We start from the raw sequence: 19,691 nt of genomic DNA, 5'->3' as shown, positions 1-19,691 counted from the left end.
TCCATTGCACAGCGTTTTCAAGCTGCTACAGTGTTGCCCTAGTGAGCACAACCCAAACATGAGGAAAACACGAGGAAAACACGGCCCAAACACGACCCAAACACGGGGGAAACGGGGGAAACGGTATCAGAAGGAGGCCAAAGAGAAGTGCTGACTCTTATTGGCTTCTCTGTGCTTCTACACCTGCATTGCTTGCTGTTTGGGCCACCCCTCATAGCCTGGTTCCTCTCTAGGTTTCTTCATAGGTTTTGGCCTTTCTAGGGAGTTTTTCCTAGCCACCGTGCTTCTACACCTGCATTGCTTGCTGGTTTGGGGTTTTAGGCTGGGTTTCTGTACAGCACTTTGAGATATCAGCTGATGTACGAAGGGCTATATAAATACATTTGATTTGATTTACCTGCCTAGCTAAATCAATACGAATAATATAAACAAGCAGGATGCATAGATAACATAGACAACCTAGATAACATAGACAACATAGATAACATAGATAACATCGATAACATAGAAGAATGTAGTGGAAAACAACATTTAGTGGAGCCAACAATACAGTTTTTTATGGAAGGCTTCAATACAGTACACAGCCCATATGCATAGATAAAATAGATAACATAGAAGAACAACATTTAGTGGAGCCAACAATACAGTACACAGCCAATATGCATAGATAACATAGAACAACAACATTCGTTACATTGTAATCCCACAACTAAACCGGTATTCTACACATTTTTCTACACACCCTCAGAAAGATTCTGGTCAAGTAGACGGACATTCATTGGAGCTCTCAGTAGGATTCGATTCGATTGGCTCAGGAGCAGTAAAACACGTAGCCAGAGTGCTTCTGTGAACCAAACAGGGTTTTTGGATCATAAACAGCAGTATTATGATGAGGAAAGACGTTATCATTAAAATGGTGGAACATTATAACATACATCGTTTTGTTTCATTTCTAATGACACCCATTTTCACTACAAATGTTTAAAATTTGTTTATCTTTTTTCAATGATGTTGCTTAATTATAATGTGTATTAATACTGTCGTTGGGATAATCGTCAGTCCGTCTTGATGGTTGTTGGGTCTCTCAAAGCAGGGCAGTATGCTGGAAGGAGGGGGGGAGATCCCGTACGTTCGGACCATTCATCCTTGGCTTCACTCAGTGACCAGCCCTTTGAAGGATCTGTTCTAACAGTTTCTGTAAAGAGGAAAGAGAGAGAGAGAGAGCACACATCACACACTGAGCATCTATTACTGAGGGATATGCTATAGATCACGGTCATATTCTCCCTGTGAGACTCCCTCCAGAACCATCCAAAGCCCAACGAAGACTAAACAACTAAAGTCAAGAGAACTCAACTGCCCACTATCTCTCTGCTTCAGATGGGAATCAATAGCCTTTGTACCCATCCAGACATCCAGGCCACCGTGCCCACAGTCAACGGCCTGTTTTTGGTACCACATTCAGGTTGTCTCGTATCTATTGAAGCAGAGGAGACTGAGGCTGTGGCCTGGTTTCCTGGTTTCCTGGGCTTTCTCAGGCTGCAGGAGAGTGGAGGTGGAGGTTGATAAGACTGGGTCTGTCTGTCTGTCCGTCTGTCTGTCTGTCTGTCTGTGGGCTATGTCTGCCTGCCTGCCTGTCTGTCTGTGGGCTATGTCTGTCTGCCTGCCTGCCTGCCTGTGGGCTCTGTCTGTCTGTCTGTCTGTCTGTCTGTCTGTCTGTCTGCCTGTCTGCCTGTCTCTCTGTCTGCCTGCCTGCCTGTCTGTCTGGTCTGTCTGTCTGTCTGTCTGCCTGCCTGCGGGCTCTGTCTGCCTGTCTGTGGGCTCTGTCTGCCTGCCTGTCTGTCTGTCTGTCTGTGGGCTCTGTCTGCCCTTCTGTCTGCCTGTCTGTGGGCTCTGTCTGTCTGTCTGTCTGTCTGTGGGCTCTGTCTGTCTGCCTGTCTGTGGGCTCTGTCTGTCTGTCTGCCTGTCTGTGGGCTCTGTCTGCCTGTCTGTCTGTCTGCCTGCCGGCCTGTCTGCCTGTCTGTGAGCTCTGTCTGCCTTTCTGTCTGCCTGTCTGTCTGTCTGCCTGTCTGTTGGCTCTGTCTGTCTGTCTGCCTGTCTGTCTGCCTGTCTGTGGGCTCTGTCTGTCTGCCTGTCTGTGGGCTCTGCCTGTCTGTCTGCCGGCCTGTCTACCTGTCTGTCTGCCTGTCTGCCTGGCTGCCTGTCTGCTTGCCTGTCTGCCTGTCAGTCTGCCAGTCTGTCTGTCTGTCTCTCTGTCTGCCTGCCTGTCTGCGGGCTCTGTCTGTCTGTCTGTCTGTCTGTCTGTGGGCTATGTCTGCCTGCCTGCCTGTCTGTCTGTCTGTCTGTCTGTGGGCTCTGTCTGTCTGTCTCTCTGCCAGCCATCAGCTGTACGATGGTGTGATTGCGACTGTGTACCTCTCTCTCTCTTTCTCTCTCTCTCTTTGAAGGCCTTTATATTTGCCTGTGGACACTGGGCTCATACACCGAGAGAGAGAACAATGAGTCTGTTCATTGACAGCCGTAACCAGACAGAGAGAGAGAGAGAGGGCAGGAGGACCCAGTGGCCCTGCACCCAGAGACAGAGGCATTTTCTAAAGGGAAATATCATGAATAATCATGCATAAACAGCCTAGCGAACAGAAACAGCAGCAACAAAACATAGAGATGGAAAATGTATGGTGGGTCTTTGCAAGAGGATTCAAAACACGCTAACAGTTGCTCCCCTCACAACACGCTAAGAGTTGCTCCCCTCACAACACGCTAAGAGTTGCTCCCCTCACTCTCACCAGTAGACAACAGTAAAAACAATACAACCAATGTGCTTGAGACTTTCAGCTTCAGACTCATTGGACTTGTGACTTTGATGTCTGCATTGACGTGTGTGTTAAAAAACAAATCATCCCGACACGTGTCATTTGATTTCCTCGTCTTGTGATTAAAAAGGAGTGATTCAAGTGTAAATATATGTGAACAGGGCCCTCTAGTGGCCACAGCAGGCAGCACGTGACGTTGTGCTCAACTTGGGGACAAGCAGTGTTTTTTTAGTTGGGAAAACATGGAAGGACACGAGACCCGAGGGACAGGAGATGGTGGTCATTTTGTTCAGTTTAAATATCTGCATCTCTAGTTCTACGATAACCAATTACATGAATATGTCCCTTGACAAAAGGAAATACATCATCTGTTTACTAGTCAGGAAAAAAAATCGATGCAAACCTGAGAATTAATCACCTCTGACTAACTGGGTTCCAGTTATATGCTTCCCAGGCCTAATCCTAACCAGTCCTATGCTTCCCAGGCCTAATCCTAACCAGTTCTATGCTTCCCAGGCCTAATCCTAACCAGTTCTATGCTTCCCAGACATAATCCTAACCAGTTCTATGCTTCCCAGGCCTAATCCTAACCAGTCCTAGGCTTCCCAGGCCTAATCCTAACCAGTCCTATGCTTCCCAGACCTAATCCTACCTATTACTTTTACAACAACAAATCTTAATAATAAATAAAAATACACATCAAACGTTAGCCTCCTCTTTCCCATGCTTTACAGTTCTGGTTTTAATCACAGTGAGCTTGAACCCAAACGACAATACAGAAATGTCCAATCAACCTACGCATCACTCCCGGCAACGCGAGGCCATTACCTTCTAACAGTAATTTAGCTGTAGAGGACGATACCTTTACAACAGCTTCAGGCCTTTCCTGTAAGACATTAATGGAAACGCTGTGGCCTTTTGCAAGGTAATGGAGCGTGTAGGACAGAGGTGGAGCTGGTGTGTTAGACTACTTCAATGTCTTTATGGCTCATAGACTCATTATTGGGCTGTTAATGTAGTTCAGTTCATTGTTTTTATGGCTCATAGACTCATTACTGGGCTGTTAACGTAGTTCAGTTCATTGTCTTTATGGCTCATAGACTCATTAATGGGCTGTTAATGTAGTTCAGTTCATTGTCTTTTTGGCTCATAGACTCATTAATGGGCTGTTATTACTATGTTAATGAAGTATATTACTATAATCCCTACTGTACCACTATAATCCCTACTGTACCACTATAATCCCTACTGTACCACTATAATCCCTACTATATATATATATAATCCCTACTATAGCACCATAATCCCTACTATAGCACTATAATCCCTACTGTACCACTATAATCCCTACTGTACCACTATAATCCCTACTATATCACTATAATCCCTACTGTACCACTATAATCCCTACTATATATATATATAATCCCTACTATAGCACCATAATCCCTACTATAGCACTATAATCCCTACTGTACCACTATAATCCCTACTGTACCACTATAATCTCTACTATATCACTATAATCCCTACTGTACCACTATAATCCCTACTATATATATATATATAATCCCTACTATAGCACCATAATCCCTACTATAGCACTATAATCCCTACTGTACCACTAAAATCCCTACTGTACCACTAAAATCCCTACGATATCACTATAATCCCTACAGTATCACTATAATCCCTACTATATCACTATAATCCCTACTATATCACTATAATCCCTACAGTATCACTATAATCCCTACTATAGCACTATAATCCCTACTGTACCACTAAAATCCCTACTGTACCCCTATAATCCCTACGATATCACTATAATCCCTACAGTATCACTATAATCCCTACTATATCACTATAATCCCTACTATATCACTATAATCCCTACAGTATCACTATAATCCCTACAGTATCACTATAATCCCTACAGTATCACTATAATCCCTACAGTATCACTATAATCCCTCCTATATCACTATAATCCCTATTATTTCACTATAATCCCTACTGTATCACTATAATTCCTACTTTATCACTATAATCCCTACTATATCACTATAATTCCTACTTTATCACTGTAATCCCTGCTATATCACTATAATCCCTACTATATCACTGTAATCCCTGCAATACCACTATAATCTCTACTGTATCACTATAATCCCTACTGTATCACTATAATCCCTACTGTATCACTATAATCCCTACTGTATCACTATAATCCCTACTATATCACTGTAATCCCTACTATATCACTATAATCCCTACTGTATCACTATAATTCCTACTGTATCACTATAATCCCTACTGTATCACTATAATCCCTACTGTATCACCATAATCTCTACTATATCACTATAATCCCTACTGTATCACTATAATCCCTACTATATCACTATAATCCCTACTGTATCACCATAATCTCTACTATATCACTATAATCCCTATTATTTCACTATAATCCCTACTGTATCACTATAATTCCTACTTTATCACTATAATCCCTCCTAAATCATTATAATCCCTACTTTATCACTATAATCCCTACTTTATCACTGTAATCCCTATTACATTACTATAATCCCTACTATATCACTATAATCCCTACCGTATCACTATAATCCCTACTGTAATCACTATAATCCCTACTGTATCACTATAATCCCTACTGTATCACCATAATCTCTACTATATCACTATAATCCCTACTGTATCACTATAATCCCTACTATATCACTATAATCCCTACTGTAATCCCTACTGTATCACTATAATCCCTACTATATCACTATAATCCCTACTGTATCACTATAATCCCTACTATATCACTATAATCTCTACTGTATCACTATAATCCCTACTATATCACTATAATCCCTACTGTATCACTATAATCCCTACTATATCACCATAATCCCTACTGTATAAGTATTACTATACATTCACCAGCATAACCAACAATAGTAAACAGTTACTGCAGCAACCAATCAATTAACAAAGAGAGACATTCCGTATCTCCAGACATTCTGACCTTTTTGAAGAGATCTGCTCTCAGCCTGTTAGTCAGGCAGTCCTCCCTCCTCTTCTCTTCCTCCTGTTTCCTCCTCACCTCCGGCAGATTTTTATAGTTCCTGTCAAGAAGGAGTCGTCATAATCCCACATACAGTATCCAGTGTGGCAGAATATTCAGGTTTAATACCCAGGGTCCTTTATAAGGGGGCCATCATCCCAGTAGGGAAAGGGATCAATTCCACTTTCAATTCAATCAATTCAGAAAGTAAACAGACTGGAATTTCAGTTTACTTTCTTAAATTGACTGAACTGAAATATTATTTGGCATTCTGCATTCCAGACAGTGCTTGTATCTGATTGAATTAAGACTCATTCCATTAAACTAGACCAGACCTATCTGGTCACCTATGAAGAAGACTCCATTAACCTAGATCAGCCCTGTAGAGACCTGGTCAACTACAAAGAAGACTCCATTAACCTACACCAGCCCTGTAGAGACCTGGTCACCTTCGAAGAAGACTCCATTAACCTAGACCAGCCCTGTAGAGACCTGGTCACCTACGAAGAAGACTCCATTAACCTAGACCAGCCCTGTAGAGACCTGGTCACCGACGAAGAAGCCTCCATTAACCTAGACCAGCCCTGTAGAGACCTGGTCTCCTATGAAGAAGACTCCATTAACCTAGACCAGCCCTGTAGAGACCTGGTCACCGACGAAGAAGCCTCCATTAACCTAGAACAGCCCTGTGGAGACCTGGTCAACTACGAAGAAGACTCCATTAACCTAGACCAGCCCTGTGGAGACCTGGTCACCGACGAAGAAGACTCCATTAACCTAAACCAGCCCTGTAGAGACCTGGTCACCTACGAAGAACACTCCATTAACCTAGACCAGCCCTATAGAGACCTGGTCACCTATGAAGAAGACTCCATTAACCTAGACCAGCCCTGTAGAGACTTTTTCACCTACGAAGAAGACTCCATTAACCTAGACCAGCCCTGTAGAGACCTGGTCACCGACGAAGAAGCCTCCATTAACCTAGACCAGCCCTGTAGAGACCTGGTCACCTATGAAGAAGACTCCATTAACCTAGACCAGCCCTGTAGAGACCTGGTCACCGACGAAGAAGCCTCCATTAACCTAGAACAGCCCTGTGGAGACCTGGTCAACTACGAAGAAGACTCCATTAACCTAGACCAGCCCTGTGGAGACCTGGTCACCGACGAAGAAGACTCCATTAACCTAAACCAGCCCTGTAGAGACCTGGTCACCTACGAAGAACACTCCATTAACCTAGACCAGCCCTATAGAGACCTGGTCACCTATGAAGAAGACTCCATTAACCTAGACCAGCCCTGTAGAGACTTTTTCACCTACGAAGAAGACTCCATTAACCTAGACCAGCCCTGTAGAGACCTGGTCACCTACGAAGAGGACTCCATTAACCTTGACCAGCCCTGTAGAGACATGGTCACCTACGAAGAAGACTCCATTAACCTACACCAGCCCTGCAGAGACCTGGTCACCTACGAAGAAGACTCCATTAACCTACACCAGCCCTGCAGAGACCTGGTCACCTACGAAGAAGACTCCATTAACCTACACCAGCCCTGCAGAGACCTGGTCACCTACGAATAAGCCTCCATTAACCTAGAACAGCCCTGTGGAGACCTGGTCAACTACGAAGAAGACTCCATTAACCTAGACCAGCCCTGTGGAGACCTGGTCACCGACGAAGAAGACTCCATTAACCTAAACCAGCCCTGTAGAGACCTGGTCACCTACGAAGAACACTCCATTAACCTAGACCAGCCCTATAGAGACCTGGTCACCTATGAAGAAGACTCCATTAACCTAGACCAGCCCTGTAGAGACTTTTTCACCTACGAAGAAGACTCCATTAACCTAGACCAGCCCTGTAGAGACCTGGTCACCTACGAAGAGGACTCCATTAACCTTGACCAGCCCTGTAGAGACATGGTCACCTACGAAGAAGACTCCATTAACCTACACCAGCCCTGCAGAGACCTGGTCACCTACGAAGAAGACTCCATTAACCTACACCAGCCCTGCTGAGACCTGGTCACCTACGAAGAAGACTCCATTAACCTACACCAGCCCTGCAGAGACCTGGTCACCTACGAAGAAGACTCCATTAACCTAGACCAGTCCTATAGAGACATGGTCAGCTACACCCATTACACCCACTGGATCACTGAATTGAGACATGATATCTCTTGATTCAACAACAATTCAATTCAATTCAAGGGCTTAATTGGCATGGGAAACATGTGTTAACATTGCCAAAGCAAGTGAGGTAGATAATATATAAAGTGAATATATAAAGTGAAATAAACAATAAAAATTAACAGTAAACATTACACATACAGAAGTTTCAAAACAATAAAGACATTACAAATGTAATATTATATACATACAGTGTTTTAACAATGTACAAATGGGAAAGGACACAAGATAAAATAAATAAGCATAAATATGGGTTGTATCAATCGGCCTAATACAATGTGGGGATGGAACCAAGAAGTTAATCCGACAGAGCAAAAACACTGTTAGAAGGAAGCCAGAAGAGAAAATAAAAGCCATTTTGAACAGAGATGTTAGTTATACAGGCTTCCACCTCCGTGGTCAGGACTCGGAGAGAGAGATAGCGAGAGAGATGCCAGAATGAGAGATTGAGATGGAGGAACTCACTGCCTGGTTCTGAGCTGCATCTCCTTCCCTGTAATGGCTCTATCTCTGGGTCTGAAAAGGTTATCTGGAAACACACACACACACACAATACTGATTATTAACAACAGTTTGTGAGAAATTTCTCGAGTTTCTGCTCACCTGAGTTAAAGAGTTTTCCAATCGTTTTATTCCCCACCACAATGATCGGTAGAGGGATAAGACAAGAGGAAAACGCACATCCAGAGGTGGGGAAACTGGAATCCGTTTTACCTCATCTTTATCACCTGTCAACCAGACAATACTCCACACAGACAAAACTCTAGATCACCTCTATTCCACACATAAACAAAACTCTAGATCACCTCTACTCCACACACAGACAAAACTCTAGATCACCTCTACTCCACATAGACAAAACTCTAGATCACCTCTACTCCACACACAGACACAACTCTAGATCACCTCTACTCCACACAGACAAAACTCTAGATCACCTCTACTCCACACACAGACAAAACTCTAGATCACCTCTACTCCACATAGACAAAACTCTAGATCACCTCTACTCCACACACAGACAAAACTCTAGATCACCTCTACTCCACACAGACAAAACTCTAGATCACCTCTACTCCACACAGACAAAACTCTAGATCACCTCTACTCCACACAGACAAAACTCTAGATCACCTCTACTCCACACAGACAAAACTCTAGATCACCTCTACTCCACACAGACAAAACTCTAGATCACCTCTACTCCACACACAGACAAAACTCTAGATCACCTCTACTCCAAACAGACACATCTAAAACTCTAGATCACCTCTACTCCACACACAGACAAAACTCTAGATCACCTCTACTCCACACAGACAAAACTCTAGATCACCTCTACTCCACACAGACAAAACTCTAGATCACCTCTACTCCACACAGACAAAACTCTAGATCACCTCTACTCCACACACAGACAAAACTCTAGATCACCTCTACTCCACACAGACAAAACTCTAGATCACCTCTACTCCACACACAGACACAACTCTAGATCACCTCTACTCCACATAGACAAAACTCTAGATCACCTCTACTCCACACACAGACAAAACTCTAGATCACCTCTACTCCACACACAGACAAAACTCTAGATCACCTCTACTCCACACAGACAAAACTCTAGATCACCTCTACTCCACACAGACAAAACTCTAGATCACCTCTACTCCACACACAGACAAAACTCTAGATCACCTCTACTCCACACACAGACAAAACTCTAGATCACCTCTACTCCACACATAGACAAAACTCTAGATCACCTCTACTCCACACACAGACAAAACTCTAGATCACCTCTACTCCACACACAGACACAACTCTAGATCACCTCTACTCCACACAGACAAAACTCTAGATCACCTCTACTCCACACACAGACAAAACTCTAGATCACCTCTACTCCACACAGACAAAACTCTAGATCACCTCTACTCCACACAGACAAAACTCTAGATCACCTCTACTCCACATAGACACAACTCTAGATCACCTCTACTCCACACACAGACACAACTCTAGATCACCTCTACTCCACACACAGACACAACTCTAGATCACCTCTACTCCACACACAGACACAACTCTAGATCACCTCTACTCCACATAGACACAACTCTAGATCACCTCTACTCCACACAGACACATATAAAACTCCATATCACCTCTGCTATATGAAGGGAGAGTAATCAGGGTGATGACTGAGGCTACTGAGGGCTATATGAAGGGAGAGTAATCAGGGTGATGACTGAGGCTACTGAGGGCTATATGAAGGGAGAGTAATCAGGGTGGTGACTGAGGCTACTGAGGGCTATATGAAGGGAGAGTAATCAGGGTGGTGACTGAGGCTACTGAGGGCTATATGAAGGGAGAGTAATCAGGGTGGTGACTGAGGCTACTGAGGGCTATATGAAGGGAGAGTAATCAGGGTGGTGACTGAGGCTACTGAGGGCTATATGAAGGGAGAGTAATCAGGGTGGTGACTGAGGCTACTGAGGGCTATATGAAGGGAGAGTAATCAGGGTGGTGACTGAGGCTACTGAGGGCTATATGAAGGGAGAGTAATCAGGGTGGTGACTGAGGCTACTGAGGGCTATATGAAGGGAGAGTAATCAGGGTGGTGATCAGGTCCAGGTGTGCTTAACGATGGGGAGCAGGTGTGCTTAACGATGGGGAGCAGGTGTGCTTAACGATGGGGAGCAGGTGTGCTTAACGATGGGGAACAGGTGTGCTTAACGATGGGGAGCAGGTGTGTTTAACGATGGGGACCAGGTGTGCTTAACGATGGGGACCAGGTGTGTTTAACGATGGGGACCAGGTGTGTTTAACGATGGGGACCAGGTGTGTTTAACGATGGAGAGCAGGTGTGCTTAACGATGGGGACCAGGTGTGCTTAACGATGGGGACCAGGTGTGTTTAACGATGGGGAGCAGGTGTGTTTAACGATGGGGACCAGGTGTGTTTAACGATGGAGAGCAGGTGTGTTTAACGATGGGGAGCAGGTGTGCTTAACGATGGGGAGCAGGTGTGCTTAACGATGGGGACCAGGTGTGTTTAACGATGGAGAGCAGGTGTGTTTAACGATGGGGACCAGGTGTGTTTAATGATGGGGCGCAGGTGTGTTTAACGATGGGGACCAGGTGTGTTTAACGATGGGGAGCAGGTGTGCTTAACGATGGGGAGCAGGTGTGCTTAACGATGGGGAGCAGGTGTGCTTAACGATGGGGAGCAGGTGTGTTTAACGATGTTGACCAGGTGTGTTTAACGATGGGGAGCAGGTGTGCTTAACGATGGGGAGCAGGTGTGCTTAACGATGGGGAGCAGGTGTGTTTAACGATGTTGACCAGGTGTGTTTAACGATGGGGAGCAGGTGTGCTTAACGATGGGGAGCAGGTGTGCTTAACGATGGGGAGCAGGTGTGCTTAACGATGGGGAGCAGGTGTGCTTAACGATGGGGAGCAGGTGTGCTTAACGATGGGGAGCAGGTGTGCTTAACGATGGGGAGCAGGTGTGTTTAACGATGGAGAGCAGGTGTGCTTAACGATGGGGAGCAGGTGTGCTTAACGATGGGGAGCAGGTGTGCTTAACGATGGGGAGCATGTGTGCTTAACGATGGGGAGCATGTGTGTTTAACGATGGGGACCAGGTGTGCTTAACGATGGGGAGCAGGTGTGCTTAACGATGGGGACCAGGTGTGCTTAACGATGGGGAGCATGTGTGTTTAACGATGGGGACCAGGTGTGCTTAACGATGGAGAGCAGGTGTGTTTAACGATGGGGACCAGGTGTGCTTAACGATGGGGAGCAGGTGTGCTTAACGATGGGGACCAGGTGTGTTTAACGATGGGGAGCAGGTGTGTTTAACGATGGGGAGCAGGTGTGTTTAACGATGGAGAGCAGGTGTGCTTAACGATGGGGAGCAGGTGTGCTTAACGATGGGGAGCAGGTGTGCTTAACGATGGGGAGCATGTGTGCTTAACGATGGGGAGCATGTGTGTTTAACGATGGGGACCAGGTGTGCTTAACGATGGGGAGCAGGTGTGCTTAACGATGGGGACCAGGTGTGCTTAACGATGGGGAGCATGTGTGTTTAACGATGGGGACCAGGTGTGCTTAACGATGGAGAGCAGGTGTGTTTAACGATGGGGACCAGGTGTGCTTAACGATGGGGAGCAGGTGTGCTTAACGATGGGGACCAGGTGTGTTTAACGATGGGGAGCAGGTGTGTTTAACGATGGGGACCAGGTGTGTTTAACGATGGGGAGCAGGTGTGTTTAACGATGGGGAGCAGGTGTGCTTAACGATGGGGACCAGGTGTGTTTAACGATGGGGAGCAGGTGTGTTTAACGATGGGGAGCAGGTGTGCTTAACGATGGGGACCAGGTGTGCCTAACGATGGGGAGCAGGTGTACTTAACGATGGAGAGCAGGTGTGAGTAATGTGGGTTGCCAGGACCGGTGGTCAGTAGCCCGGCGACGTCGAACGCCGGAGAGAGGGAGCAGGAGTAGGTGTGACTCAAATACACAAAGACAACTTTACTCCATTACTCAACAATATGAAAGCAGATTTAATGAAATGGAATAATATTCCCATAAATCTTGCAGGTATACTAAACCTCTTTAGAACGACATGGCTGCCAAAGTTTTTATATTTATTGATGGTAAAACCAATTATCCCCCCAAAGACATTCAGAGTATACTCAACCTTAACAGGCTTTATATGGGCAGATAAAACTCCTAGAATCAAATGGAAAGTTTGATATACCCCTAAGTCTGAGGGGTGGTTTTAACCTTCCAGACTTGGAATTGTATCAACTTGCTACCCAAGACTTTAAATTGCAACATATAATTAAAAGGAATTAAAGAGGAACAATGGGAACATATTGAAGATGAACATGTTCATCCACAGAGTCTTTCCATGTGTCTGTTATCAAAGGACGGAGCTAAGAACATCAACAACTTCATAGTTAAGGACACTAGAACAATATAGAACACTACACCAATATAGAACACTACACCAATATAGAACACTACACCAATATAGAACACTAGAACACTACACCAATATAGAACACTACACCAATATAGAACACTACACCAATATAGAACACTACACCAATATAGAACACTAGAACACTACACCAATATAGAACACTACACCAATATAGAACACTAGAAAACTACACCAATATAGAACACTACACCAATATAGAACACTAGAACACTACACCAATATAGAACACTACACCAATATAGAACACTACACCAATATAGAACACTACACCAATATAGAAAACTACACCAATATAGAACACTAGAAAACTACACCAATATAGAACACTACAACAATATAGAACACTACAACAATATAGAACACTACACCAAAATAGAACACTACACCAATATAGAACACTAGAAAACTACACCAATATAGAACACTAGAAAACTACACCAATATAGAACACTACACCAATATAGAACACTACACCAATATAGAACACTACACCAATATAGAACACTACACCAATATAGAACACTACACCAATATAGAACACTAGAACACTACACCAATATAGAACACTACACCAATATAGAACACTAGAAAACTACACCAATATAGAACACTACACCAATATAGAACACTAGAACACTACACCAATATAGAACACTACACCAATATAGAACACTACACCAATATAGAACACTACACCAATATAGAACACTACACCAATATAGAACACTAGAAAACTACACCAATATAGAACACTACAACAATATAGAACACTACAACAATATAGAACACTACACCAATATAGAACACTACACCAATATAGAACACTATAAAACTACACCAATATAGAACACTAGAAAACTACACCAATATAGAACACTACACCAATATAGAACACTACACCAATATAGAACACTACAACAATATAGAACACTAGAAAACTACACCAATATAGAACACTACACCAATATAGAACACTACACCAATATAGAACACTACACCAATATAGAACACTACACCAATATAGAACACTACACCAATATAGAACACTAGAACACTAATATAGAACACTACACCAATATAGAACACTACAACAATATAGAACACTACACCAATATAGAACACTACACCAATATAGAACACTAGAACACTACACCAATATAGAACACTACACCAATATAGAACACTACACCAATATAGAACACTACACCAATATAGAACACTAGAAAACTACACCAATATAGAACACTACACCAATATAGAACACTACACCAATATAGAACACTACACCAATATAGAACACTACACCAATATAGAACACTAGAACACTACACCAATATAGAACACTACACCAATATAGAACACTACACCAATATAGAACACTACACCAATATAGAACACTACACCAATATAGAACACTACACCAATATAGAACACTACACCAATATAGAACACTAGAACACTACACCAATATAGAACACTACACCAATATAGAACACTACACCAATATAGAACACTACACCAATATAGAACACTACACCAATATAGAACACTAGAAAACTACACCAATATAGAACACTACACCATTATAGAACACTACACCAATATAGAACACTACACCAATATAGAACACTAGAAAACTACACCAATATAGAACACTAGAAAACTACACCAATATAGAACACTACACCAATATAGAACACTACAACAATATAGAACACTACACCAATATAGAACACTACAACAATATAGAACACTAGAAAACTACACCAATATAGAACACTACACCAATATAGAACACTACACCAATATAGAACACTACACCAATATAGAACACTACACCAATATAGAACACTAGAAAACTACACCAATATAGAACACTACACCAATATAGAACACTACACCAATATAGAACACTACACCAATATAGAACACTACACCAATATAGAACACTAGAAAACTACACCAATATAGAACACTAGAAAACTACACCAGTATAGAACACTACACCAATATAGAACACTACAACAATATAGAACACTACAACAATATAGAACACTACAACAATATAGAACACTAGAAAACTACACCAATATAGAACACTACACCAATATAGAACACTACACCAATATAGAACACTACAACAATATAGAACACTAGAAAACTACACCAATATAGAACACTACACCAATATAGAACACTACACCAATATAGAACACTAGAAAACTACACCAATATAGAACACTAGAAAACTACACCAATATAGAACACTACACCAATATAGAACACTACAACAATATAGAACACTACACCAATATAGAACACTACAACAATATAGAACACTAGAAAACTACACCAATATAGAACACTACACCAATATAGAACACTACACCAATATAGAACACTACACCAATATAGAACACTACACCAATATAGAACACTACACCAATATAGAACACTAGAAAACTACACCAATATAGAACACTACACCAATATAGAACACTACACCAATATAGAACACTAGAAAACTACACCTATATAGAACACTACACCAATATAGAACACTACACCAATATAGAACACTACACCAATATAGAACACTACACCAATATAGAACACTACACCAATATAGAACACTAGAACACTACACCAATATAGAACACTACACCAATATAGAACACTACACCAATATAGAACACTACACCAATATAGAACACTAGAAAACTACACCAATATAGAACACTACACCAATATAGAACACTACACCAATATAGAACACTACACCAATATAGAACACTAGAAAACTACACCTATATAGAACACTACACCAATATAGAACACTACACCAATATAGAACACTACACCAATATAGAACACTACACCAATATAGAACACTAGAACACTACACCAATATAGAACACTACACCAATATAGAACACTACACCAATATAGAACACTACACCAATATAGAACACTACACCAATATAGAACACTACACCAATATAGAACACTACACCAATATAGAACACTACACCAATATAGAACACTACACCAATATAGAACACTACACCAATATAGAACACTACACCAATATAGAACACTACACCAATATAGAACACTAGAAAACTACACCAATATAGAACACTACACCAATATAGAACACTACACCAATATAGAACACTACACCAATATAGAACACTACACCAAAATAGAACACTACACCAATATAGAACACTACACCAATATAGAACACTACACCAATATAGAACACTACACCAATATAGAACACTACACCAATATAGAACCCTACAACAATATAGAACCCTACAACAATATAGAACCCTACAACAATATAGAACACTAGAAAACTACAACAATATAGAACCCTACAACAATATAGAACCCTACAACAATATAGAACCCTACAACAATATAGAACACTAGAAAACTACAACAATATAGAACACTACAACAATATAGAACACTACAACAATATAGAACACTAGAACACTACAACAATATAGAACCCTACACCAATATAGAACCCTACACCAATATAGAACCCTACACCAATATAGAACCCTACACCAATATAGAACCCTACACCAATATAGAACACTACAACAATATAGAAGAAAATTAAACAGATTCTACCAGAACCAATATCCTTCCTTAAAAAAAACACAACCTTCTGGAACAATCCTTGGATAGCCTTTTCCAGAATTCACCGATAAAGTGGTCCACGTGGAAAGATGAATCAAATGTATTATTAACATAAATATGGATACAAAATAATGTGGGCTAGAGAGACAAAACAAAAATAGTACAATTTGAAGCCATAAAATATGAGAAGTACTGGAGAAATCCAAAGGATGTGTCACGGCTGATGAAAGGAGAGGACCAAGGTGCAGCGTGGTGATCGTACATTTTCTTAAATTAATCAAAATGACGCCGACTAAACGATAAACACAAAGCAAACCGTGAAGCTCAAAGGCTCTGTGCCCTAAAACAAAGTCAACTTCCCACAAACACAAGTGGGGAAAAAGGCTACCTAAGTATGGTTCCCAATCAGAGACAACGATAAACAGCTGTCCCCGATTGAGAACCACACCCGGCCAAAACATAGAGATAGAAAATCATAGAAACACAAAACATAGAATGCCCACCCCAACTCACGCCATGACCAAACCCAAAATAGAGACATAAAAAGGATCTTCAAGGTCAGGGCATGACAGGAAGAGGAAGGAGAGAAAATATGACTGTGAGATGGGCAGGATGAGCTGATACGATGGGAACATATGACTGTGAGATGGGCAGGATGAGCTGATACAATGGGAACATATGACTGTGAGATGGGCAGGATGAGCTGATACAATGGGAACATATGACTGTGAGATGGGCAGGATGAGCTGATACGATGGGAACATATGACTGTGAGATGGGCAGGATGAGCTGATACAATGGGAACATATGACTGTGAGATGGGCAGGATGAGCTGATACAATGGGAACATATGACTGTGAGATGGGCAGGATGAGCTGATACAATGGGAACATATGACTGTGAGATGGGCAGGATGAGCTGATACGATGGGAACATATGACTGTGAGATGGGCAGGATGAGCTGATACAATGGGAAAATATGACTGTGAGATGGGCAGGATGAGCTGATACAATGGGAACATATGACTGTGAGATGGGCAGGATGAGCTGATACAATGGGAAAATATGACTGTGAGATGGGCAGGATGAGCTGATACAATGGGAAAATATGACTGTGAGATGGGCAGGATGAGCTGATACAATGGGAACATATGACTGTGAGATGGGCAGGATGAGCTGATACGATGGGAACATGTGACTGTGAGATGGGCAGGATGAGCTGATACAATGGGAACATGTGGGTTTGAGAAAGCGGGATGTCATTCATGTTTGTAGAAATTAATGTACTAAATGTTGATTGTCTTTGTATGTTTTCAAATTGTATTTTTTAATGATTTTTTTTTATTAACAGAGACAGCCTATAGGGAGGAGGTCAGTGTGGTGTCAGGACAACAACCTGTCCCTCAACGTCAGCAAGACAAAGGAGTTGACAGTGGACAACAGGAAACAGAGGGCTAAGCACGTCCCCTTAAACACCTACAGGAAACAGAGGGCTAAGCACGTCCCCTTACACACCGACGGGGCCGTAGTGGAGCGGGTCGAGAGCTTTAAGTTCCTCGGTGTCCACATCACTAAGGAACTATCGTGGTCCACATCACTAAGGAACTATCGTGGTCCACATCACTAAGGAACTATCGTGGTCCACATCACTAAGGAACTATCGTGGTCCACATCACTAAGGAACTATCGTGGTCCACATCACTAAGGAACTACCGTGGTCCACATCACTAAGGAACTATCGTGGTCCACGTCACTAAGGATCTATCGTGGTCCACATCACGAAGGAACTATCGTGGTCCACATCACTAAGGATCTATCGTGGTCCACATCACTAAGGAACTATCGTGGTCCACATCACTAAGGAACTATCGTGGGCCACATCACTAAGGAACTATCGTGGTCCACATCACTAAGGATCTATCGTGGTCCACATCACTAAGGAACTATCGTGGTCCACACACACCAGCACCACATCACTAAGGAACTATCGTGGTCCACACACACCAGCACCACAACACCAAGGAACTATCGTGGTCCACACACACCAGCACCACAACACTAAGGAACTATCATGGTCCACAACACTAAGGAACTATCGTGGTCCACAACACTAAGGAACAATCATGGTCCACAACACTAAGGAACTATCGAGGTCCACATCACTAAGGAATTATCGTGGTCCACAACACTAAGGAACAATCGTGCTCCACAACACTAAGGAACTATCGAGGTCCACAACACTAAGGAATTATCGTGGTCCACAACACTAAGGAACTATCGAGGTCCACACACACCAGCACCACATCACTAAGGAACTATCGTGGTCCACACACACCAGCACCACAACACTAAGGAACTATCATGGTCCACACACACCAGCACCACAACACTTAGGAATTATCGTGGTCCACACACACCAGCACCACAACACTAAGGAACTATCGTGGTCCTAACACACACCAGCACCACAACACTTAGGAATTATTGTGGTCCACACACACCAGCACCACAACACTAAGGAACTATCGTGGTCCACACACACCAGCACCACATCACTAAGGAACTATCGTGGTCCACACACACCAGCACCACAACATTAAGGAACTATCATGGTCCACACACACCAGCACCACAACACTAAGGAACTATCATGGTCCACACACACCAGCACCACAACACTAAGGAACTATCGTGGTCCTAACACACACCAGCACCACAACACTTAGGAATTATTGTGGTCCACACACACCAGCACCACAACACTAAGGAACTATCGTGGTCCACACACACCAGCACCACATCACTAAGGAACTATCGTGGTCCACACACACCAGCACCACAACATTAAGGAACTATCGTGGTCCACACACACCAGCACCACAACATTAAGGAACTATCGTGGTCCACACACACCAGCACCACAACATTAAGGAA

The 19,691-nt window shown here is 42.7% G+C and overlaps 1 protein-coding gene across 3 annotated transcripts in view; it reads right to left on the bottom strand.

The window, feature by feature from the left end:
- Positions 1-515: 515 nt before the first annotated feature.
- Positions 516-19,691, bottom strand: part of LOC110511695 (uncharacterized) — a 57,800-nt gene continuing 38,624 nt past the window's right edge. For all 3 annotated transcript variants that reach the window (XM_090228874.1, XM_090228875.1, XM_090228876.1), the window contains 3 exons: positions 8,548-8,611; positions 5,854-5,953; positions 516-1,195 (listed from right to left, as the gene is read on the bottom strand). In XM_090228874.1, coding sequence (XP_090085000.1) covers positions 1,157-1,195; positions 5,854-5,953; positions 8,548-8,611 — 203 coding nt within the window. In that variant the 3' untranslated portion in view covers positions 516-1,156. The remainder of the gene's footprint in view (positions 1,196-5,853; positions 5,954-8,547; positions 8,612-19,691) is intronic.

This window comes from Oncorhynchus mykiss, unplaced genomic scaffold, assembly GCF_057628025.1.
Source record: "Oncorhynchus mykiss isolate SJ-2025 unplaced genomic scaffold, ASM5762802v1 scaffold103, whole genome shotgun sequence".
Taxonomy (NCBI): Eukaryota; Metazoa; Chordata; class Actinopteri; order Salmoniformes; family Salmonidae; genus Oncorhynchus; species Oncorhynchus mykiss.
This window is presented reverse-complemented; position numbering and strand designations above follow the sequence as displayed.